This window comes from Nelumbo nucifera, chromosome 1 (assembly GCF_055504915.1).
Source record: "Nelumbo nucifera cultivar China Antique chromosome 1, China Antique-T2T, whole genome shotgun sequence".
In the NCBI taxonomy this organism is placed as follows: Eukaryota; Viridiplantae; Streptophyta; class Magnoliopsida; order Proteales; family Nelumbonaceae; genus Nelumbo; species Nelumbo nucifera.
Genome location: NC_142649.1, coordinates 154,168,469 through 154,193,822, shown reverse-complemented (window position 1 = coordinate 154,193,822; position 25,354 = coordinate 154,168,469). Strand labels below are relative to the sequence as shown.

General features: G+C 37.3%; 1 protein-coding gene across 1 annotated transcript in view; it reads left to right on the top strand.

Moving 5' to 3' along the window:
• Positions 1-1,051: 1,051 nt before the first annotated feature.
• The window catches only part of LOC104587632 (myosin-6-like), a 47,195-nt gene continuing 22,892 nt past the window's right edge, over positions 1,052-25,354 (top strand). Inside the window, exons 1-23 of the mRNA XM_010245323.3 lie at positions 1,052-1,575; positions 3,044-3,163; positions 3,560-3,703; positions 3,822-3,967; positions 4,060-4,216; positions 4,348-4,406; positions 4,545-4,704; positions 6,022-6,171; positions 6,270-6,406; positions 6,530-6,676; positions 6,811-6,912; positions 9,119-9,176; positions 9,354-9,455; positions 15,518-15,555; positions 15,714-15,840; positions 15,960-16,130; positions 16,216-16,347; positions 16,450-16,559; positions 16,693-16,753; positions 17,275-17,452; positions 17,627-17,832; positions 18,210-18,329; positions 18,888-18,986. Coding sequence (XP_010243625.2) covers positions 1,573-1,575; positions 3,044-3,163; positions 3,560-3,703; positions 3,822-3,967; positions 4,060-4,216; positions 4,348-4,406; positions 4,545-4,704; positions 6,022-6,171; positions 6,270-6,406; positions 6,530-6,676; positions 6,811-6,912; positions 9,119-9,176; positions 9,354-9,455; positions 15,518-15,555; positions 15,714-15,840; positions 15,960-16,130; positions 16,216-16,347; positions 16,450-16,559; positions 16,693-16,753; positions 17,275-17,452; positions 17,627-17,832; positions 18,210-18,329; positions 18,888-18,986 — 2,727 coding nt within the window. The 5' untranslated portion in view covers positions 1,052-1,572. The remainder of the gene's footprint in view (positions 1,576-3,043; positions 3,164-3,559; positions 3,704-3,821; positions 3,968-4,059; positions 4,217-4,347; positions 4,407-4,544; positions 4,705-6,021; positions 6,172-6,269; positions 6,407-6,529; positions 6,677-6,810; positions 6,913-9,118; positions 9,177-9,353; positions 9,456-15,517; positions 15,556-15,713; positions 15,841-15,959; positions 16,131-16,215; positions 16,348-16,449; positions 16,560-16,692; positions 16,754-17,274; positions 17,453-17,626; positions 17,833-18,209; positions 18,330-18,887; positions 18,987-25,354) is intronic.

Sequence of the window (25,354 nt, the reverse complement as noted above, 5' to 3'; positions counted from 1 at the left end):
TCTTGTTAGAACAGTTGGATCAGGATCTATATGAAAGGTGCGAATCAGACGGTTTTAACATGCCTAAACATTTACAACCATACCTTTCCTTCTATCTAAAATTTCTCCAAATTCCAATTCTGTCCTTTGTCAACGCGGGAATCAGCTCCGCGTCTAACGGAACCCCGGAACCCTAAATCCTAACTCTAGTTGACTCGGTTGAGTTAGGTGGTGAACCTCGAGCCGTCCCTGTCTGTCCCACAGCTGCCCTTTTCTCGATCCAACGGATAGAAATGCACCGCAAATAAAGTATAAAACACTAGCCGTTGATTATATGCTATCGTTCGCGACACGTCCTCATATGCGCCGAGACAAAGTTGTCAAAAACGCGCAAGAACATGCTCACAAGTATTTTCCCGACAACGGAAGAAAGTGTCCGGACGGTGCGGATTGGACAATTACGTGGGGCCCGTTTTTTTCGATGATATACGGAGGGAAGATCTTAACCGTCAAGCTGTTGACACGATTGATGAATCCCACTCACTGTACAGTTCGCTCCAGGCTGGGTCGCGTACGATACGATGGGACCCGAGGAACGGGAGTTAATTACAGTTTCTTAATTTTCCGAAAATACCCGTGCTTACGGCGGAGAATTTTGATAATGCCCTAGGTTTTCACGTGCTGCTAACCTACTGCGCTGTACACAGATTCGATTCACTCTACAATGATAAGGTGTTGTGCATTCGTTCTACAGCACGGAATTTTCAAATCTGGTCCCACGTGCTCGACAGGATGGCGTCATGATTATGATTTATTGGACATACCGGAGGAAATCTGAATCACAAAGGGTTGGTGTTGGTGCATTGTAACGAGAGGATGGATGTACAGAGATTCCAAGAATCCCGGTTATATGATATCGGTTCCCCTTAATTAAACAAGTAGGGTACTTAAGACGACGAGTTTAAGAGTAACAGCTAGACAGTTTGTATGAAAGAGTAGGGGTAGTTTCGGAAGTTCGTAATTAATGTTGATTTTAACGTTAAGACAAGAGGGAGAAAGAAGGGGAACTGGTGTGAAAAGGAAGAGTAGAGGAGTGACGTTGCAGGGTTTCTTTTTCTTCACACAGGCTCTGCCGGTATTCGGCGATCGAGCTTGGTGAAGGGTTACGCGGCTGCGATCGATTCTAGCTGTGAGGCCTCTGCAACGAAGACGTTAGCCGGCGACGATAACAACAGTTCCCACGTGACCGCATCACCCTCTGCCGCCGCTTGCCTTTTTCTGGCTGTTGGTTTTATTGTTATTTATGGTTACTGTTAGATTCTTCGGAGAAGAGAAGTTTTATTGACAGGTTTGGTGGTGTTAAGAGAGCAAAGGTATAATCTTCGGCATTGGGTTTGGATAGGAGTAGACGGAGGAGGGAAGAATCAGGGAAGAGAAGAGGGCGAAGAGGGTAAAGATTGAATCTTCTAGGCTCTTTTTTTGGTGGGCTGGTGAAGAAATTGATGAATTTGGGGTATTGCATGATCGGCGGTAGAAGGTGTGGTTGTGGATCCAGAAGCAGCTGAGGTTCCGATCTGGTCGAGCTCTGTTGAAATGGTATGGGCCTGCAATTTTGTTCTGGAATTTTGTGGATTTCGTTTGGTTTGTTCTTTCCAAGCCTTCAGTTTCGATTGGTTGTTTTGTATTTGCCTTGTTTTTGAGTAATTTGATGATAATTTAGTGGATTTGTATTTTTGTGCTACTCTAATCCGTCGATCTGAGTTAACTATGAAGAGAGTAGGTGGGAGGATATTCGGAGGAGCTTCAAGACTTAACTTTTAATGAACAGAAGTGGAGATTTTCAGTTCAATTTTCTAATCAAACTCAAATACTAGTGGACTGCTATTTATAGATATTTTTAACTGGTCCTACTGGGAGGCAGAAAGATTCAACCCGTCATTTATCGTGTTTATGGAAGCTGTTAAGAACTAGCTTGATAACAGGCATGATCTTTGTGGTCTGAAATTTGGCAACAATGGCTTTACTCAGATAAAAAGTTTCAATGGCCGTGGGATAAAATGTGGAAACTGGAATGTCTGGTCAACCACATTGGATATCAAATTGTCTGGTAGAGCTCTAATCACAATATTAAAACTACAAAGAAACTGCATGTATCATATCCTCCTGGTAGGTCCAGTGAGTTTGCACCATCTCACAAAAATTTGCTATGTATGTGTCTAGTTCATCTCTACAGGGTTTTTGATCAGTCTCTTTCTGCTCTATGTAATAAAGTGAACGAGTTACTTTGATATTGTGACCTGGATTCAAAATCCATTTTTTACTTCTTTGCTTGCTTGCAAGGGGAACAAGGACCAAACTAACCACTCTGGAACTTCATACATGCTAAATGACATCAAGTGGTGCGATTAGGGACAGAGTTGACAGACGGACTTGAACTAGCTAGCTTTCTGGCATTTGATAATAACAATCCTAGTTAGCACTCTGATTATATTGTTGAGTTATTCATTCTTTACGTAAGAAATTCATTTTTCAAGATATTTGTTGAACTCACTACTTTTTGTTGTACATAACTGGTGTATGGTAACTAATATTTTGCACTGGATGTACTAACTACCAGGCTAACCTAATGCAATAACAAACTTTAGTAGGTCTTTGTCAATGGTCAGAAGCTCAGAATGTCCTGAACTTGGGGGCCTTTTGATAACAGTTAAATGTAGCCAAACTTAATGACTTATTGCTTTGTCTTTTAGTAGATGGTCATGTAATAAGATACTTTAATGGCTTATCCTCTAAGAGACAAGGCAAGAAGCCATTCAGTTGAGCTACTTCATCTATTATCAAAGGACTCATGAACAATAAAAAGTGAACTTAGGTGGTGATACTAGGAAGCAATAGATTGTTACATCATATGATTTCTAATGTTGCATTTGTTTCCACAGTATTGGTTGCATTGCTATTTGGACAGCTACTGTTTTAATATAGTTGTATACATCTCTCTCTCTCTCTCAACTTATATAAAAATCGTATCTTAATTGCTGATTAGCTAACACTGTTGGCTCTGCAGGCTGCTTTTGTGGTTGGGTCCCCTGTTTGGGTGGTGGATCCAGAGGTAGCTTGGATAGATGGGGAGGTTGTGCAGGTAAATGGTGAAGAAATTACAGTCATCTGTACATCAGGGAAAACGGTAAGTGCTCTTGCTAGGGTTATGGTGCTTTTGTTTGGAAATTGAGGATTTAAACTTTTCTGAGTTAAGTGTTTACTCCAATCAAATTGTTTCTTTTGCTGTTGATATAAGGTGTGAAGTTGTTTAGGTATCTGATTCTAGTTCTTTCCCTTGTAACTGTCCTATTCATTGGTATTAATTTCTTATCTGCTTTGAATTCGGTTGTTTTCTAAGGGCAGATATTTTTTCTAGCAACCTTGTTTCTTTGCCTTCACTTTTTCAAGTCATAAGAATTTAGCTTTGAGATTCCACCTTCTATGCTAATTGTCTTTAAGTGGATTTTTTACTCCCTTGCTTGTTCTTTGCTACTTTCTTATTCCCATGGGTTTGTGGAAAATTGGCATCTCTATGTTGCAGGTTGTTGTTAAAGCATCCAATGTTTATGCCAAAGATGCTGAAGCACCGCCATGTGGTGTGGATGATATGACAAAACTAGCTTATTTGCATGAACCAGGAGTCCTGCATAATTTGAGAACTAGATATGACATCAATGAAATTTATGTAAGCACCAGAGAATAAGATCCTTGCATTTTCCTAGAGAATATTGCTACTCCAATTGACCCTTTTGCTTATTTTTAATACACTGAAACTAACCCAACCCACAAAATGTTTCTTCCAGACTTACACAGGAAATATATTGATTGCTGTGAATCCTTTTAGAAGACTACCTCATTTGTATGATAATCATATGATGGAGCAATATAAAGGGGCAGCCTTTGGTGAGCTGAGTCCACATCCTTTTGCTATTGCTGATGCTTCTTACAGGTAATTAATTGAACTTTGGGTTTAGTCTCATTTATGTTAATCACTTGAGATTTCTCATTTGTATAAAAAAATTGTAATTTCTGTTGAAAAAGACTGATGATGAATGAGGGGATAAGTCAATCGATTCTTGTAAGTGGAGAAAGTGGAGCAGGTAAAACCGAAAGCACAAAAATGCTTATGCGTTATCTTGCATATATTGGAGGAAGAGCTGCAGCCGAGGGGCGGACAGTGGAACAGCAAGTATTAGAGGTAAAGGAATTTTATAATTTAGTCAAACAAAGTTGTTCAATAGTTGATTTTGACATCATGCCAATATTGAGTATTGAGCTCAAACCAATTCTAGATATTTCTGTTTATTCTATCTTCTGTTTGTTTGGCAGTCAAATCCTGTTCTAGAAGCATTTGGTAATGCAAAGACTGTCAGAAATAATAATTCAAGGTGTGGGGAATTCTTGCTATAAGTGATTGATACAATTCAAGAAATTTAAACTGTATACACTTTTTGTTTGCTTGTTTTTTTTTTTTTTTTTAAACTGGTTTGAAGCCTATGCTAAATTGTGCAATTTGGACCTTGAAGTCGTTTTGGTAAGTTTGTGGAGATCCAGTTTGATCAGCGGGGAAGAATTTCAGGAGCTGCCATCAGAACCTACTTGCTAGAGCGATCTCGTGTTTGTCAAGTGTCTGATCCTGAGAGAAATTACCACTGCTTCTACATGCTTTGTGCTGCACCACCAGAGGTAATGGACCATGATCTTTTCTTTAGAATATATAAACACATGTATATGCATGCTACACAAAAACTAGGGCCATATCTTCAAACTTCCATAAAAGATTATTGCTTATTTGGTTACTTGGTCATTTCTGTTATTAGGTGCTTGAATATGCGTTATATCATAAGCGTCTTATTAGTAAAGTTTAATCCACTTTTAGAATTAAATTATGTGAATTGTTGTTATTTATTTATGGATTGGGAGGGGACATGGTTAAATCTGAGTAATAATGTTCAGGTGATTTTTGTTATGTGCCTTAGGATAACTCACCCCTGTTAGAGGGAGGGAATCCAGACACATATACACCCCACAACAGCATCCCATACTACCGATGTGGGACCAATGGGTCGTAACAGTTGTGCTGCCTCATTATTACCTTTTACACCATAAGGGCCTTGGAGAGGAAAAAATGGGGCCTATAGAAAAAGTATTGCTTATTCAGTTACTTGCTTGTTTCTGTTCAAGGTGTTTGAATATGCATTATATTTTGAGCACCTTATTAGTAAATCTTAATCCACTTTAGAATGACTTAATCTGATTTCTTTTTTCATTGTGCATTGTATCATGTATGGCTTGGGAGGGGACAGGTTAAATCTGACTAATAGTGCCTTGAAGAAAGGCAGAAATGGGGCCAGCAGGACTCAGAATACATATTAGTTTCTTGGCTCTAGTTAGTCAAATTGACTGAACAGGACCCAATTTTTAGGCTGCATTTTTCTGTTCTAGGATTTAAAACCTTGTCTGAAATTTGAACTTAAGGTTTTTTCAAAATCAAATCGGAAACCAACGATTAATTTGGGTTCATTTGGCTCAATTTTCTGAGCCACACTTTTAGAGAACAAAGTTCTCCCATAGGGAGCTGAATTAGGTGCTGTCTGGAACAGCCAAAGTGGCTGAACTAAATGACTTACACTTTGTCCTTTAGTGAAAAAGTTATATAGGAGGTTGTGAACTCCTTAATGGCCGAGAAACTATTTTTCAGGGTGGAAAAATCACTTCATGTGCAGGCAACTTTTATCAATGCCATTGGCATGCTTCTTACTGGCATATGAGGTTAGCTGCTATAAGAAACTAAATTCCATATACCTGAGAAAAAGGTTCAGTGCCATCCATGCTTGCTGAACTGCTTAGGTGGGTGGCTGGGTGTGTGTGTGGGGGGGGTGGGGGGTGGGTGGGTGTTCATATTTAATTTATAAGGTAATTTATTGCTCTCTCAATGGTTCAGTTGTTTCTATAAACTCCTATATATCTTTTTGTATGCTCATCTTTTTCATCCATTGTTAGGATGTTGGGAGGCTTAAATTGGGAAACCCTAGGACATTCCATTATCTGAATCAATCAAATTGTTATGAGCTGGATGGAGTAGATGATTCAAAGGAATATATTGCAACTAGAAGGGCAATGGATATTGTTGGAATCGGTAATGATGAGCAGGTAATTTTACTAGGGAGTTGTCTTTTCGAGAGAATTTGAGCTTTCAAAAGTACCATTTTATAATGAATTTGTCTTCCCTTTCCCTTATTATTTTTCAGGATGCAATCTTCCGAGTTGTGGCTGCAATTCTTCATTTAGGGAACATTGAGTTTGTGAAAGGGAAGGAAATGGATTCATCTGAGCCAAAAGATGAAAAATCTCGCTTCCATCTTAGAACCGCTGCTGAACTTTTTATGTAAATGACAACTATTCTGAATTCCTTAAATGGATATACTTTGTTGGTTATTTTATGTGCTTTGTTTGGAAATATTCAGAGAAGAAAGCAAATGCAGTTTTTAATTCCCCAAGTTTTGTTTAGGTGTGATGAGAAGGCTCTTGAAGACTCTTTATGCAAAAGAGTGATTGTAACCCGTGATGAGACTATAACAAAATGTCTTGATCCAGATTCTGCTGCTCTCAGTAGAGATGCTTTAGCCAAGATTGTGTATTCAAGACTGTTTGATTGGTAAGTTCCAATATCATTCTATAATACTTAAGGGAGAATTTAGTTGTTAATTTTTCTTCAGTTTGTACATGAACCTTAGTCAATGGCCTTTGGATTTTCAGGGTGATTTATCTGTTTGCTGCTTGTTTTCACAGGATTGTGAATAAGATAAATAGTTCAATTGGTCAGGATCCTGATTCAAAATTCTTAATTGGGGTGCTGGATATTTATGGATTCGAAAGTTTCAAGACAAACAGGTGCTTAACCGGTATGCTTTTAATTTTCATCATTTCTGTAGGCGAATTCTTGCAGTGAACTGCATGACAACCCTGTCTGCATGTCTGGTGGAAGGGCATTTATCCCATGGTTAGGGGGATTAGGACTTATATGGTGCCTATGTGAGTTGCCAGTTGATTTGATGGGTTCGTTGTGTTTTCTAATTTGTAAAAAGTATATCCAAGAATACCTATCTTAATATCAGCATTCATTTTTCTAGGTTGTTCTGCTTCTACACATGCTAGTTTGGTGGCTTGATCAAAAAATTTGTAAACCACTGTAAACCTTGCATGCTACTATAAAGTAGAATTCGTATTTCTCCCTTATCATTTGAGAACATTATTGAAGCTTTGTTAGTATTTAAAAAAAGTTTGTTAAGCTTTTTTTTATATCATTTTCTGTTCATATGGTTCAACTTCCTACATGGAACAAGCAGTCGATATTTTAGCCTTGACACTTCTGTGTTAAGGATTGAGTCAATTTTGCTCGTCCTAATCTCCACAACAAGTTTACAGTTTCTGAGTTTGTGGATCTTTATATGATCATGCAATTTTTCCCCTGTTTTTTTCGGCTATCGGTATTAGATTACTTAACTATGAAGCAAGGTATGCATTTTCACTACCTATTCCTGAGTTTGTGAACCCTTATTTGATCCCTTAAGAAATTTCTGGTGTTTGCTTCTAAACTACTTGCATGCAAAAGCAATATTAAATTCTTTTTGGGCGCTACCCAAAATTTCATCTAGTATGTTCTAAAACAGCATGGAAGGAAATGAATCTGGTGAAGTTGATATGGATACTATTATGATGATCCTTGTGGAGAATGCTGATAATAAAATACATTCCTTGTGGAAAATTATTATTATATTCAAATTTTGAACCTTTAACCCCAACTTCTATCTTGCTAACAAGCCCAAAATAATTGATTTCTTCCTACCCCTTGTTTTGCTAGAAAATCAACAAAAGAATTAACATCTCTTTTCACTCATTGTAAAGTGACCTCCATCTCTTTTGCAGCCATCTAATCACCAACATTGAATAACCCTCGATTGAAAGCTTGCGAATATTCAAGTCCTTTGCTTTCTGTATTCCTTCCGTGACAGAGTATTTCAGCTCATAGAGCATCAGCCACCCCTATTGGATCGGAGAATAAAGCAACAAATTTTCCTTCCTCCGTTCTGAACACACCTCCAATACCAGATGGACCTGGGTTACCTTCACTGCTACCATCCAAGTTCAACTTAATGAAACCTCTTAAAGGTGGGGACTATTGTAGTTATAAGTCACCTTAAGAAGAGCAGAATCGGCAATTTCCTTCCACTTCCTCATCATCAACTCACCTGCTGGAATGTCCTCAAACAGCTTCAAGGTCTTCACCCAATGAACCATTCTGATGGATATGTCTTCTATCTTCGCTTCCCTACTCCTTTCTTTTCCACGAGTATTCTTTGATTCCATTCTTCCCAGGGTGTCCAATAAACTGCCGCCCTTGTGCATTGCCATAGAATTCTACCCCTCTTCTTTGGCCATCTAACAAAGGTAGAGGAGAATAGGCTTTGAACAGTAGGTAGGGAGTTCCATCTGCACCCAAACAATGAGAGAACCATTCCCAAATTGAAGAAGAAAAAAGGCAAGAGATTAATAAATGATAGCAGGACTCACCACTGGCCTTGTAGAGAGGGCAACAGGAGGGTGGAGGACACCAGCCAGGTCTTTTTCTTTGTAGCACCAACTTCTAGCTCCATAGTGAAACATGAAATTTATGGCCACTTTCAGGACAAACAATTCCTCATTGCCCAATTTATTGCCACCAGTTCATTTGGCACATCTGCACATGCAATTCTTAAATCACTTGATATTCAAAGTGATTAATTATTCATAGAACCCATTGGTTACTCAATGCAACTAAGCCTTGTCCCAACTGCATGGGGCCAAGAGTTATTTGTTGTTGTCTGAGTTATCATTCTTGTTAAGATGTCGATGGGCCCTCATGTAGGCTGGGCTGGTGCCTATGTAATACCTGTCACAGCGCTACCAAGTAGGACATTGGACCAGAAGGAAAATGCAGATGGGTTCTTGTTGCTTAATATAGCTGAGAATATATTAATGATTGATATCTATGGTAGACTAGTTTGTTAGATGAAATGCCTTTTTTGAATTCCATGTATTAAATGCTTTCTTTTGGCAGTTTTGAGCAATTCTGTATCAATTTGACCAATGAGAAACTGCAGCAACATTTCAATCAGGTTTGCATATGAAAATCTTCTTCCAGTTCTTTGTCTTTCCTTGAAAATTATGAAAAACATCTACCTAAAAGTCCATTGCCCATTGTTGGTCCTGGCTATTTGGGGTCTTGGTAGGGGTGGACTGAAAAATGTTCACTTATTTCCACATATTTGATTCATTCTTGTATTGATGAGCAGCATGTTTTTAAAATGGAGCAAGAAGAATATACTAAAGAAGAGATTAACTGGAGCTACATAGAGTTCATTGATAACCAAGATGTTCTTGATCTTATTGAAAAGGTTTGTATTTTCCATCTTTGGTTAAGTTCTTTAGTTTATTTTATTTGTCTTAGTTGCATCAATTGTTTTAATAATGTGCATCTTGTATCAGCATGGCCATTACTAGCAGTTTATTAGTTCTATATATATATTTTTTGCATATTCCTGTCCGCTGATATCAGTTATTGGCCACTCAGCTTCCCTTCAAAATAGGAGGTGTGGGATCAAACTAGTGGAACTGCACCTCATGTGCTCCCTTCTCTGTCCCTCTAATGGAAAACAATTGAGAGGAAAGAAAACCCAGTAAGTTCGGTGAGTTCTGGGTGCTATATTTATACTTGTACATGAAAAGTTTTACAAATATAGGGAACCAGAAAGATAAGGGAATAGGGGGAACACAGGATAAGAAAGTGTGAGGGGATTGAGTTTAAAGTAAAACTGTTTAACAACTGTATATAGTTATCTTCGGATATCTAAGTTTTCTTAGAAGATGACGTGGCATGTATATCCTCTATACGCCCCTGCAAGCTGAGCTGGGCATGCCGCACAGGCAGCTTGAACCAAAGATCCAAAAACCACCGAGGTGACGATGGTTTTATGAAGAGATCAGCAATTTGCTTGTCTCTGGTAACATAGTGAACAGCCAATTGCTTGGAAATAATTAGATCACGAAGGAAATGGAAATCAACCTCCGCATGACGCGTTTGAGCTTGGAAGACAGGGTGACATGTGAGGTAGATGGCGCCCATGTTATCACACCAGACTGTGGGAACTTAGGAAAGAGAGCCAGCCAAGATCAGTTAATAAGGTACGCAGCCACAGTAACTCGGTAGTAACAGAAGCTAGTGCTCAGAATTCAGACTCTGCTGGAACGCGCCACGGTAGGTTGTTTCTTGGAGCTCTAACCAAGAAGATGATCGCAAAGAAAAATGCTATAGCCTCCAGTGGACTGCCTATCATCTGGGCAACCGGCTCAATCAGAGCCAGAGTAGGCAGTAAGATGACATCCTTTAGAGGCAGAGAAGAAGAGTCCTAAAGTGATTGTACCCTTCAAATATCGAAGGATGCACTTCACAGCTGCCCAATGCTCAGTAGATGGCAATGAAGAAATTGACAAATTTTATTCACAGCATACGCAACATCTGGGCGCGTAAGAGTAACATATTGCAAGGCACCCACCACACTTCTATATTCTGTAGCGTCAGGAAGGGGATCACTGCTAAGCTTGGACAATTTGCAAGAAGCAGCCATGGGAGAGGAAGCTGGTTTAACACCATCAAGGCCTGTACGAAGCAACAGATCAGCGATGTAACGCTGTTGAGTGAGAAGCAAGCCAGAAGAGGAACGCTGGACTTCAACTCCAAGGAAGAAGTGCAAAGGACCCAAGTCTTTCAAGGCAAATTCAGAGCCCAAACGTTGAATAATATGATCAATAAACGTGGTAGAGTTGCTGGTCACCAATATATCATCCACGTAGACTAGAATATAGGCAGTAACTGAACCATGAAGTAGAACAAAGAGAGAAGGATCCGCATGAGATGCCTTAAACACGAGATCAGCTTGAAGAGGATGCAAATAAGAGGCTGGTTCCTCGTCAATGCTAGCTTGAAGAGCCATGGGAAGAGGATGTTTAGTTGCCAATAGAATGCGAGGACGTCTTGTACCATAGTGCAAATAATCATGGGGTCAAGGTTCAAAGTATCGATACAGGGCGATACTTTGCTAGGGTGTATCAGCTTGTATCGGTCATTTTTTTAGTTTTATTTATTTATTTTTCAAAACTGGTTCAGAGGGGTCGGTTTGTCCCGGCTACCCTCTGAACCAGGCCCTGACTTGATACAACCCCTGTAGGGGTGTATCGGAAGGCCCCGATACGATACATATAACGATTTGTATTGGCCGATACGTAACGATTTTTTGAACCTTGCATGGGGTGAGTGTGGGTGGGTGGTGCTGAAGATGCAGGGACAGGCACAGGTGCAGGTTCAATGGTAGTTATAGTGCAAGTTTAGGGTGGGGGGGCTGAGATGGAATAGGGGAGGGGGGAACAGGTGCAACAAGTTGAGATGGAATAGAATCAACAAGATCATTGGTAAGGGAGGGAGCTGTAGCGGGCAAGGTTCAAAGTATCGGGAACGCCAAGTGTATCGGAAAAACAATTTTAAGAGAGATCAGGATATGCCTTGGATACGCATGCATAGCGGAGAAAAACTAAGATACACGTAGATACACTTGGAAACACTATAAATACTTTAATAAATCATAAAAATACATCAACAACACTAAATATAAGACCTCAATGAGGTGTATATACATTAAATTAATATATTTTAATGGTTTTATGAAGAAATATATTGTAGTTAATTATAATTTCATTAAAAATCCTATGCTTAACTTTAGTTTATAAATTATGATTCTTAAGTTTTAATGTTTTATGGGATGGGAAAAACCCAATTCTCCTATCCAACCATAAAACATGCATTGGCACAACTTCTATGTGAAAATATAATTAATAATTATTTATTATTCATTTCCAAAAATTATAAAAAATAAATAAACATTATATAATATATTCAAAAAATAGTTAGTAAAGAAGAAATTTCAATTGCTTTGTGGATATTGATAGATCATCCACAGAATTATGATATATTCAAGTATTGTGATCAAATGATAAAATGTAATTAATTAATTATTTTTTAATTCTAAAAACATAAAAAAATAGTTATTAAAAAAGAAATTTCAATTGGTTTGTGGATATGATAGATCATCCATAGAATTACAATATATTCAATCATTGTGATCAAATGATAAAATATAATTAATTATATTTTAATTCTAAAAATATATAAATAAAAAAATAATTATTAAAGAAGAAATTTCCATTGGTCTGTGGATATTATAGATCATCCATAGAATTATAATATATTCAATTGTTGTGATCAAATGATAAAATATAATTATATATTATTTATTTTTTAATTCTAAAAATATAAAAAATAAAAAAAGTAGAAATTTCAATTCCTCTATGGATATGATAGATAAATCCATAGTTCTAAAACATATTTAGTCTTTATAGGTAGAGAAAAAATTACATTTTCAATTTTTTTGTTAATTAATATTTTCCCCAAATATCTTCACGAGATTTCCATAAATCTACTGATAACACAAAAAAATTGTGATTTTGAATGTAAGAAATGTGGGTCAACATAAATTTAAACATTCAAGAAAAAAAAAGAAATCATAAGATATTATAAAAAATTAAAAAATTTACCTAATTTGCCATATGTTTTCAAAATTTGAAAAATCTTTAAAAAAATTAATGATTCATGCTTCTTCTTGCAAACTTTTGCAAATCTAGCACTTTAGGAATGAAGTTTGGAGTTTTAGAGTCATTTGGGGGGGGGGGGTGAAAGAAGGCTTATTTCGTGAAAATAAGCTTGCTTTCCCCTTTCAATTTTATTTTTTTAGTTTTTGGTCATATCTTTTTTGTCAATAGGCTACCGATACGCCCCAATACACCCCCGATACGCCCCTGGTACGCATGAAAAAAGACAAAAATTCGATTTCCATGCGTATCCCGTATCTATTTTTCTAAGATATGATACAATATGCCCCGTAAAGGGCGTATCATATTGAAATTTTAAACCTTGGTAGCAGGTTGAGCAGGTACAACAAGGATATCAATAAGAGGTCGAACTCGAGGGGGAGAAGACTCAGCAATGGCAGTTGTATCACTTGAATCAGAAGGGGGAGGAGGGGAATTAACAGGGGATCTAGGTACAAGTAAAGGCAGGGAAAGTAGCGTACTAGTAGAGGAGTTTGATGGGGATGTAGAGGAAGTATTCTTGTAAGGAAATCTGCTCTCATCTAAAACCACACGGCGGCTAATAAATTCTCTTCCAGAGGGAACATGATAGCACCGGTAGCTTTTGTGTGAGGAACTATATCCAAGGAATATGCATTGTAGAGATCAAAAGTCTAACTTGTGATGTACATAAGGTCGAAGATAGGGATAACAAGCACATCCGAATGTGCGAAGTAAGGAGTAATCAGGATAAATTAACCCAAACATCTGAATAAATTAACCCAAGAGGTTCATCAACCGAAACATGAGTAGAATTAAATCAACAGTCCCATCATCAAGTTGTATAAACTGCTTACAATCTGAATTTTAATAAAATACATATTTACTGATAAAAAAATTAAATGGCTGCTTATGGCTCTTGGCCATTTGACATGACTTACAAATACGACTACTACTACTACTAGAGTGCTGAATAGGTAAATTATATTGACTAACAATACTTTGAACTAACTTAAGAGAAGCATGACCCATGCATTCATGCCAACCTTGTAGACTAGTCTTCTCATGAATAAGGGCTGAAACTTGGTTCGGCTTATTGACTCCTACTCCTACTGCAACAGCACTTGGCATCTGATAGAGGCCTCCACAATTACTGCCGTGGAGCAGCACCTTCCTCTATTTGTCCTTGATCAAGAAGTAATCCTTGTGAAATTCAAACACAACTCGTGAGTAAATTTACTCACGAGAAGATCTGATATGCTGTATAGGAAGAGAATTACCATTGCCAACCTTGACTTGCTCATTACCCATATAATCGGCCTTTCTTTGTAGGTTGTTCAAATCAGGGGTGAAGTGATGGGTGGCTCTGGAGTCTGGATACCAATTCAGATCAAAGGGATTGGAGTTGGAAGTTCCAACATTATAAGAAGTTGGCTCTGAGGACTGGTTATGTTGTGATTCACCATGATAAGCAAGACCGAAACATCTCCTACACTGAAGAGCTCCATGGCCAGGCTTGCTGCATACCTGACAAACAATCTTGGGTTGTCTGGACCAACGATCATCATGTGAATGTCCACGGCCACGGCCTCTGAAGTTGTATTGATTAGGCTGATTACTATATGAATGATTGTTTTTAGAGCCTGATGAGAAACATCAGCAACTGGTGCATCAACAGGTTGAGCATTCTGTTCAATCCATGCCTCATGATTTAGTAACAGACCCACAAGATCATTAAAAGTCATGGTTTCAACATCTGGTCTATTGGCAATTGCTGTTACCAGTGATTCATACTCATTGCTTAACCCAGATAGTATGTAAAGTATATGATCAGAATTAGATGCGAGCTCTGCAGTTGCTGAGAGCTTATCAGATATGGCCTTTGCCTTTTGTATATAATCAGAAATGGAGCGTGAGCCCTTTTTCAGTGTTTGCAACTGCCTTCTGAGTTGCAACATACGAGTTTTTGACTGAGTTGAAAAAGAACGATTTGAAGCATTCCATACCTCTGCCACTGTTGAATAACATACCACTTGTGCAAGGATATTCTCAGTCAATGATGATTCAAGCCAACTTAGGACTAGTTGATCTGCCTGGAACCAATTTTGGTAATCTGGGTTCAGCTTTTGTTCTCCAGGATGCTCAGGATCTGCAATCATCTTTGGTGGAGCTTCCTCTGTTCCATCAACGTATCTCATTAAATGATGAGTGCGGAGAACTGGAAGTATTTGTGCCTTCCAAAGCAGAAAATTATCTCCCATGAGCTTAATGGTGATATGATGGGAAATTTTAGGAAAATGAAAGGTTGGTGAAACTCCTGTTATGCCTGTAGCAGTCATGACTGGTTGATTTGAACCTGAAGCAGCGTTGGAGATGCTCATGGTTGTCTCTGGCTCTGATACCATCTAATGGAAAACAATTGAGAGGAAAGAAAACCCAGTAAGTTCGGTGAGTTCTGGGTGCTATATTTATACTTGTACATAAAGAGTTTTACAAATACAGGGAACCAGAAAGATAAGGGAACAGAGGGAACACAGGATAAGAAAGTGTGAGGGGATTGAGTTTAAATTACAACTGTTTAACAACTGTGTATAGTTATCTCCGGATATCTAAGTCTTCTTAGAAGATGACGTGGCATGTATATCCTCTATAGTCCCCACCCCTGAGTCCCTTGTAAATACCAAAAGAATTTATCATTTGTTGATGGGTAACTGTTTTTGGTGTAATTAGTGAATCATTTTCATCTTATATTTCTCATACCTGATTTTATTGTTTCCAGAAACCTGGTGGGATCATTGCTCTTCTGGATGAAGCTTGGTATGAATAAGGATATTATCAGTGGTGCAATTACTATTCTCATATTTTGTTTAGGATGTAACATGTTTTTCTTTTCATTTAATGGGGGTGATTTTTCCTTTTCTTTTTAGAATTTGCTTGTTTGGGATTATGAAATAACTAAGGTTTGTATTTTTCAGCATGTTTCCAAGATCAACGCATGAAACTTTTGCACAAAAGCTGTATCAGACATTTAAAAATCATAAACGCTTCAGCAAGCCAAAGTTGTCACGCACTGACTTTACTATATCTCATTATGCAGGTGATGTAAGTAGCCTCTATTCATGCTAGGATATACGAGTTATAGTAAACCCCAAAATCCTAGAATCTGTACCTCACTTGGAAATAGGAAACTGGTTAACCATAAAATTTGACTTGCTTTTCAGGTCACTTATCAGACTGATTTGTTCCTTGACAAGAACAAAGATTATGTTGTTGCTGAGCATCAAGCACTCTTGAGTGCTTCAAAGTGTTCCTTTGTCTCTGATTTGTTTCCACCACTTCCTGAGGAGTCGTCCAAAACTTCAAAATTCTCATCAATAGGCTCACGATTTAAGGTGTGATGGTATCTTATTTGATTGATATTTTTTGCTTCTATCAATCAATTCTTGATTTATAGAGAGCTTTCATGTCACAATGCAGCAACAACTGCAAGCTTTGCTTGATACTCTGAGTTCCACTGAGCCACATTACATTCGTTGTGTAAAGCCCAATAATCTTCTTAAGCCAGCTATTTTTGAGAACCATAATGCTCTGCAACAGCTTCGGTGTGGGGTAAGAAAGTTTTTTATAGTTATATTCATGCTACATTTTGTGGCCACTAGTAAAATTTCTGTATATATTTGTCCTGTGGACTTACCTTTTGTCCCATTTCAGGGAGTCATGGAAGCAATTAGGATAAGTTGTGCAGGTTATCCTACAAGAAAAACATTTTGTGAATTTTTAGACCGTTTTGGCATTCTTGCACCCTATGTTCTTGATGGGAGGTAATCTTTCCCTATTTTCTTTCAACCCCCTCGAAAGAAACCCTGGCACTTTTAGGATTAGTATACTATTATATTATTTGAATGCTTTGACAAGTTTACCTTTTCATTTTTCTGGTTATTGATATTATGGCAGCTCTGATGAGGCTACAGCTTCCAAGATGTTGCTGGAGAAGTTGGATCTCAAAGGCTATCAGGTAAGAAGTATTAATTGATGGGAGATGACAATTAGTTCTCAATATATCCTTTTTGAAATAGAGTTACTTCCATTGCATTTATATTGCATAAGCATGCCAAAGCAATTTTTGTGATGCCCAGCTTTGTTTCTGAGGAACCAACAGCTTGCTATACATAGGTACACTATGTGATCCAGAAAATTTAATGAAGTTGTAGTAGTAAATATCAGTTATGAGTTGAGAAACCAGATTCGGCAAGGAAGTCTTATTAGGACCTTATATCACTATATTAATGTCAGCATTCACAGGTGTCTGTGCCCTTGTTACATAGATCTTGAATGGTCATATATCTGTAGTTTGAAAATATCTTCTTCTTCTGTTGAAACTAGTGAGCCTTCAATTATGCTTGACATGAACATTTCTAGTATATATTGCAGGGAACTGATCTACCTAGTCCAATTTCTGGGTTTTCAGTTGTGCTCCAAGAGAACATTTCCAGTTATGTTGCAGGTATCTGATCTCCCTAATCCAATTTTTTGCAGATCGGCAAAACAAAGGTGTTTCTTAGGGCTGGCCAGATGGCAGAACTTGATGCCCGTAGAAGTGAGGTTTTAGGAAGATCAGCAAGCATTATCCAGAGGAAAGTCCGCTCATTCTTGGCTCATAAAAGCTTTATTTTGTTGCGGCGATCTGTGTTATGGATTCAAGCTGCATGCAGAGGTACTGTTCTGTATATATCTTTTTTGATCAAGAAAGTTCTATATATACTTGGAAATTTATTTTCTTTCTTTCCTTTTTTGTAGAATATTTTTTAATACCTGAGAGCTAAGCTTTGTAATTTTTACAGAATGAGACAACTAAGTTTTTTTTAAAAACCTTTTATGCTGGTTACAGGACAAATTGCTCGTCAACTTTATGGGAACATGCGGAGAGAAGCTGCTTGTCTGCGTATCCAGAAACATTTGCGCATGTATCTTGCTAGGAAAGCTTACAAAAAATTGTGTTCTTCGGCTATTTCTCTTCAAGCAGGTATTCGTGGGATGGCTGCTCGTAAGGAGCTTCACTTCAGGAGGCAAACAAGAGCAGCAATTATTATCCAGGTAACATATGGCTTTATTTCATACACAAAAGGATTTGATATCTATTTATTGTTTACATTTTGCATTTGTGATAAGTAATCATTTAACCGTCTATATACCTTAATGATGCTTTTTGGACAATGGGAACCAAAAAGAAAAGAAATAAAAAAGAAACTTTGTTTCACAGAGACCATTATTTTGTTTATACATTAACTGCATTAGTTTATTCTAAGTAGGTAAGTTGTATTCTTACATGAGATTTGCTTATGCATTCTTATGTTATTATTATTCTCTCTTTTTTTTTTTAATTTTTTGATTATATTTCATAATTTTCATCTTGTAATTTGAGTAATACCGGTTCCTTGATGTTTAAAAAATATTGGTTATTTTTTTTCCAGAGTCAATGCCGGCAATACTTATCTCGCTTACACTACACGAGGATAAAGAAGGCAGCAATTTCCACACAATGTGCCTGGAGAGGAAGAGTTGCTAGAAGAGAACTACGGAAACTTAAAATGGTGAGCTTGTCTTCCCTTTTCCATTTTTTTTTTAAATTCTCTTTATTTATGAATTGTGAAAGAGAACTTTTCTTCCCTTTTCACAATTCATAAACAAAAACCATCAATGAGGTTTTTATTTATGAATTGTGAAAGATATAACTCCCATAATCCAAAGAGTGGACATAAGGAGACAAAGACAATTACAGAGTAGGAAGCTTACCTAATAATACAAAAAAGAAAAAAGAAACAAATTAGAGAGCTACAAAATGAAACTATAACTGAACCCTTCCATGGTCTTATTAATGGGCATAGTGGCTATTTTGTTGTTGTCTATGTGATTGTGGTATTAAATGACCATGTTCACTAACCTTTTCTTTGTGTAAAAAAGCTACATTGTCATTTGCTATTATTCTATTACATTCAAAGACTTGATATCATTTGATACATACCTTATAACTTTCTTTGAATAATAAATTAGCATGCTGAACTCTGGGTGTTTGAAGCAATATGTTTCATTTTTGTGTTTTCTTTAAACTTAATGACTCTATATCTAAATTGTTGTGATTATATCTGCAGGCTGCAAAAGAAACTGGTGCCCTGCAGGCTGCCAAAAATAAATTGGAAAAGCAAGTTGAAGAATTGACATGGCGACTACAGCTAGAGAAACGCATGAGGGTAAACATTAAGAACCTTCAATTTTGGTATATGCCAAACACTTTTGACTGTCCTTATTCTGTTAACAAGAAAGGGTCTATAAATGTAATAAGATGCAAACATGGGAAACATTGATGACCGACTAAAGAAAATAATGTCTTAGAAGGAGCAATAATATATAACCACCCTTTCTGTATGAAAATCAAGGTTTAAAATGTTGATGTCGATGGAAATGTCGCTTACCAAAATATAGGACATATGTCGGAAATGTCGAGGGGAAATATTGTAAAAATTAGAGACATTGTGGAAATATTACGAAATATGTGGAAATATGCAATGATATTTTGTAAAATGACAAAAAAAGCATTAGTACATATTTCTAGACTATTATCTTATTCCCAACCATTATATAAAGCTAAGAAACTAAGATCAATAAGAAATTAGTAAATGACGATTTACTGATTTATTATGCATTTTGATGTTTTTACAAGGTTATCCAATATATTCTTTTCTTATTTTTAATTCTGATTTATTGTAAATTCTAATATATTTATTTCACACTAGTAAATAGAAATACATTTATTCTGATTTTTTAAATATTAAAGTTATAATACATTATGTTTTATTATAAATTTAATAAACTGATTCTCCTTTTTGTAGCATTAAGATTATGATAAATTCTGATTTCTTATAAAACTTAATGAATTTATTATGATTTTTAATACTAAATTTATAATAAATTATGATTTAGTATAAAATTTAATAAATATATTCTGATCTTTTATATTAAATATCGAATATGATTTATTATAAAATTTAATGAACATTTTATGATTTTAATAAATATTTTAGAAATACTAACTAGTTAATATTTTATTACTTGAAAAATATTTTATGTTTTATATTATAAAGTAATTAATTTATTCTTTTGTTTTTATTTTTTGTTAATTATTTTTTATAAATATTTTATAAAAATAGTAACTAGTTAACATTTTCTGATTTTTATTCTTTTGTTTTTATTTTTTGTTAATTCTTTTTTATAAATATTTTATAAAAATAGTAACTAGTTAACATTTTCTGATTTTTATTTTTGTTTTCTAATGAATATTGTAATTTTATCTCGAATATTAATTTTCTTATTATTTATTCATTTTAGTGGCTTTTGTAGTGAGGGTCTACATTATTGTTGTAGACCTTCATGTACTGTAATAAGAGTGAAATAAAGATTCTATTTATAAGTTTTCATTTATGAGGTCTATAATATTACAATGGACTCTCTTGCATTGTAACATGTTTATATAAAGGTGTTTTAAAGATTCCATTTTAGGGCTTGCTATTGTGATGGTCTATAGGCTTCCATAGACCATCATGGACTATAGCAAGTCTTTAAAGTTTAAATAAACTTAAGGCTGAGGTTTCAATTTCATTCGAATGAACTTCAGCTTCCTCAAATCTCGAAGAGACGCGCAGTGTGTCTGCAACCAGTGAGCAGCAAACCAACACTCAATGAAGCCCTTCAAGAAAAAAATAGAAGATGACGAAGAGCATTCTCCTCCTTCTTGACCTTGAGTTCACACCTTCTGCGACCCTCTCTCTCTCTTTCCTTTTTTCCTAGGTTTTTCATGGTTATTCACTGTGAGAGAGAAATAGAGTTATTGCATATCTGAATCAAGATGAGAGAAATTTCTTCAAAGTTTCATAAGCTGAACGTTCTGCTTCCAAGAAAAAGATATTTCAGCGCATGACCACTCTTGTGCTAGATCCTGAAGTTGTACTCCAGCTCTAGGTACACAAGCTAAAACGTAAAACCCTCTTCATTTTTTTTTTATCAAAAAACCCTCTTCTTTTTCCCCTTTAACGTCTCTTTTTGTTTGATATGAGATGTTTGTAGTTCAAATATATGTTGAGTTGTCGACATATACTTGGAAATATTTCGATATATTATATATTTTTTTTGTTTTTTGGAATGATATGGTTGACATTTGCCAAAATGGTTGAAATATCGACCAACATATTGTATTTTTTTTAATTCATGTAAAATTTATGTCGCTAGGTCTCGACACCGACATATGTCGGGCGACATTCTCGACATTTCGTGACATTTTAAACCATGGTGAAAATAAAACAAACTTAACATCTAACCAAAACAAAAGTGCCCACAGTATAAGCATATTTACTTTAGTTGCAGATTGCCACAGAAGAAAAAATAGCCTTTTGAAAAGAAAGGATTGTTTAAAAATTTGCAGGAAATCAAAAGAAAGTAGCAGAAATTAGGTTTAAAGAAGAGAGAAGAGGAAGAAGAAGGTGGCGGCAACTAGGGTTCAGAGAGAGATTTTCGAACATAATCTCCTCTTACACCCCTAATTCCATTTCATTAAGTTAAACTTTAGTAATTTACAGAGAGGCCCCTAGTTGGGCAGAAAATTAAAAACATAACATAAGAAAGAATAAGAGCCCAAATTAAGGCCCATTACAGCAAAGAACATAAAGGATAAAAAAGATAAACAGCCTATGGGCCATTCGGCCCATCTTCTCTACACTCCCCCTCAAGCTGAGCATGGATGTCAATCATGCCAATCTTGCCAGTATCATGCAGAAGTTTAGCCTTGGGAATGCCCTTGGTGAGAAATCAGCTATTTGTCCTTCAGAAGCCACTCTTTCTTGAATGAAGTGTCTGTCAACTTCAATATGTTTGGTTCTGTCATGTTGCATTGGATTGTGAGCAATGTTGATGGCAACCTGATTATCACAGTATAACATCAATGGCTTATCACGCTCAATACCTAGTTCCTCCATCAAGGATCTAAGCCACAGTAGTTCAGAAACTCAATGAGCCATGGCTCTGTATTCAGCTTCGGCTGAAGATCGGGCAACAACTGATTGTTTCTTGCTTCTCCAAGAGACAATATTACCTGCCACCAAGCTACAATTTCCAGAGGTAGATCTTCTGTCGTCAATATTTCTGGCCCAATCAGCATCTGTGTAGGCTTCAAGTTTCATATGACCATGCTTAGCAAATAGAATTCCCTTTCCAGGGGAACCCTTCAAATAACACAGAATCCGCTCTACTGCTACCATGTGAGTGTCCCTGGGAGCATGCATGAATTGATTAATGCAATTGACAGCATATGCAATGTTTGGCCGAGTCATGCATAGATAGAGAAGTTTTCCAAATAGCCTCTGGAAGACTCCCTTATCTTTCAACAATATTCCATCTGAAGTAGAGAGTTTATGACTCATATCAATAGGAGTAACAACTGGTCTAGCACCTATCTTCCCTGTTTCAGAGAGCAAGTTAAGTACATACTTTCTTTGAGAGATAAGGATCCCATCTTTGGATTTAGCAATTTCTATGCCAAGAAAGTATCTCAATTCCCCCAAATCTTTGATCTCAAACTCTGTATGAAGGAAATATTTGATATCATTAATCCTTGATAGATCATTACCAGTCACAACAATATCATCAACATACACAATCAGGTAATTGCCAAGGATCCTCTCTTTTTTTTTTTATATCAATAACAAGAAACTTTATTAAAGATATGAAACTATGTGAAGCTTAGGTACAAAGGGGAGGTAAAAAGACAAGGATCCTCTCCTCTTTACAAAGAGGGTATGATCAGACCGAGTCTATACATAACCAAAGCTAACAAGGGCAGCCCTAAACCTTTCAAACCATGCCTTAGGGGACTGTTTAAGTCATAAAGAGATTTCTTCTACCTGTAGACCTTCCCTTTCATATCTGTTTCATACATCCTTAGAGGAAGAGACATATAGACCTCCTCATGTAACTCTCCATTCAGAAATGCATTCTTTACATCCAGCTGATAAAGTGGCCAGTCTGAGTGTGCAACCAGAGATAACAGAACTCTCATAAAAGTCATCTTGGCAACAGGAGCAAAGGTCTCCAGATAATCAATCCCATATATCTGTGTTTGTAACTAGCCTAGCCTTGTGCCTTTTAATGGTGTTGTCAACATGATATTTGATGGTAAAAATCCACTTACAGCCTACTGGATCATTCCCTTAAGCTAAATCAACCACTTCCCAAGTGTCATTCTTGTGTAGGGCATCGATTTCTGTTCTCATTGCATCCCTCCATTCTGGAATAGTAAGAGCTTCAGACACAGACCTGGGAATTTGGTTAGAAGCAACAGAAGAAATGTAGCCAAAATATGAAGGAGAGAGCAAACTATAAGAAAGGTGTTTGGAAATGCAATGTGCAGTACACTTCCTTTTTCCTTTCCTAATAGCAATAGGGATATCAAGGTTTGGATGATGACTCCCAAGGGGCTATATCAGTACCTGTTGTCTCTTCTGTGATTGGAAGTGCAGGAGGCTCATGTGGTGTAGGGGAAATAGTCTGCTCACTTTTGGTTCTTTACCATTGGTACAACTTGGGATTAAAAAGAGGACGATGAGTGTTATGGGCCCGAGAATAGGATCTCGTCACGGGTCGGTCCACGGGGAAAACCTCCTGTTTTCCCTTGTTCCTCCTTTTTCTTGAGGAACCTATTTTGGTGTTTTAATGGTGATTTGTTCAAGAGATCACCAACTCTCCTCACTCTTTTCTTGACCGAAATTTTTGATGGTTTTATTCAATATTCTCAGCTCCTTAAATAGGAGATTACAAGAGATAAGAGTCCTACTTTTAGGAAGACTCCCTACTAATCTATCCTATTGAACTGATAAGATAAGATAAGATAAGACTCTCTTAATCTATCCTAGTGAACTGATAAGATAAGATAAGACTCCCTACTAATCCATACTACTGAACTGATAAGATAAGAACACTGAATAGATAAGACTCCTACTAATCCCTGCTACTGAAAGCAGATAAGGTAAGAATACTGAATAGATAAGATAGGATGAGAACACTAAATTGCTGCTGCTGAGAACACTAAATTACTGTTGCTGCTGCACTAAATTACTGTTGCTGCTGCCGGCGCCCACATCATTACTCCCCTCCTGGACTACGAGTTTGTCCTCAAGCTCAAATTCAGGATGGGTGTCTTGAAACACAGTCAAAGGAATCCCGGATAGGTGGAATGATTTTGCCCTCCTGGATCGGGTTCCAATGAAGAGGGTTCATCCTCAGACAACTGTAGTGAGATACCAAGATTTGACCATGCATAGCTGCAATCTTTGCCGCGACCAACTGCAGCCTTAAGGTACTTTTGAGATGTCTTGAACTGTAGAGTACAAAGATTGTGAAGGCCAAGCTGGTGCCACTGAACCATATCATCTGGATCCTCTTCTATTGCCTGCTTTAGTGTGTACAGAGCCCGCTCTTCCACTTCCGTCAAATCATTATGTCTAGTTCCAAACGTTGCTACAATTTCATGCTGAGCCTTGTGAATCATGGCGAGTCCTGCCCATGCTATCCGAAGCTCAATTGTTGCAGAGTTCCCTTCTCTGAGTATTGAAGGCATTTCATTCGCAGACCTTTCTGCATCCTTGATACGATGAAGCGCAACAACATATCGAGTTGACATGCAATTAGGCTCCAGTTTTGCTGCCTTCTCCAGGCACTTTCCAGCACTTCTATGATCACCAGCCAAATAGTATGCATTAGCAAGATTCACCCAGATATGTGTAGCCCTAAGATTTGATCTGATTGCAGCTAACAAACACTCTTTTGCAACATTTGCAGCCGCAACATGAGGCATACAAGCTCCTTCACTAGCACTTGCCCCAACACCTGCAACAACTTGAAGATATGCAATCCCAAGATTCTGCAACACCTCGACGACACCGGATTCCTACTTAATCGGGACATTCTGGGTGTTGCTAACCTGTGCTAGGGCAACGACCTGCTGCTCGCCCGACGATTCTGCCACGTCTGGTCGGCGGCCGGTTGTGGTTGCAGCCCCTTCCAGGTTCCTTTCCTTGCTGGAAAAGTACAATTCCATCAAGTGCCTTAATTCTCGGACGTCGTCCTTGATCTCGCGCACCTCCGTGCTGTTTTACACGATCTTGAGCTCCAGTTCCTGAACCCTAGTCGTCAACTGCTCAAGGTCACCCATGACGCCTTGCTCTGATACCAAGTTGTTATGGGCCCGTGAATAGGATCTCATCACGGGTCGGTCCACGGGGAAAACCTCCTGTTTTCCCTTGTTCCTCCCTTTCCTTGAAGAACCTATCTTGCCGCCCTAAAAGGTGATTTGTTCAAGTGGTCACCAACTCTCTTTTGCTCTCTTTCTTGACTAAAATTTTCGATACCTTTATTGAATAATATTAGCTCCTTAAATAGGAGATTACAAGAGGTAGAATCCTACTTTTAGGACTCCTTGCTAATCTACTACTCTATCCTATTAACTGATAAGATAAGACTGAATTGGTAAGATAAGATAAGACTTCCTTAATCCATCCTACTGATAAGATAAGAC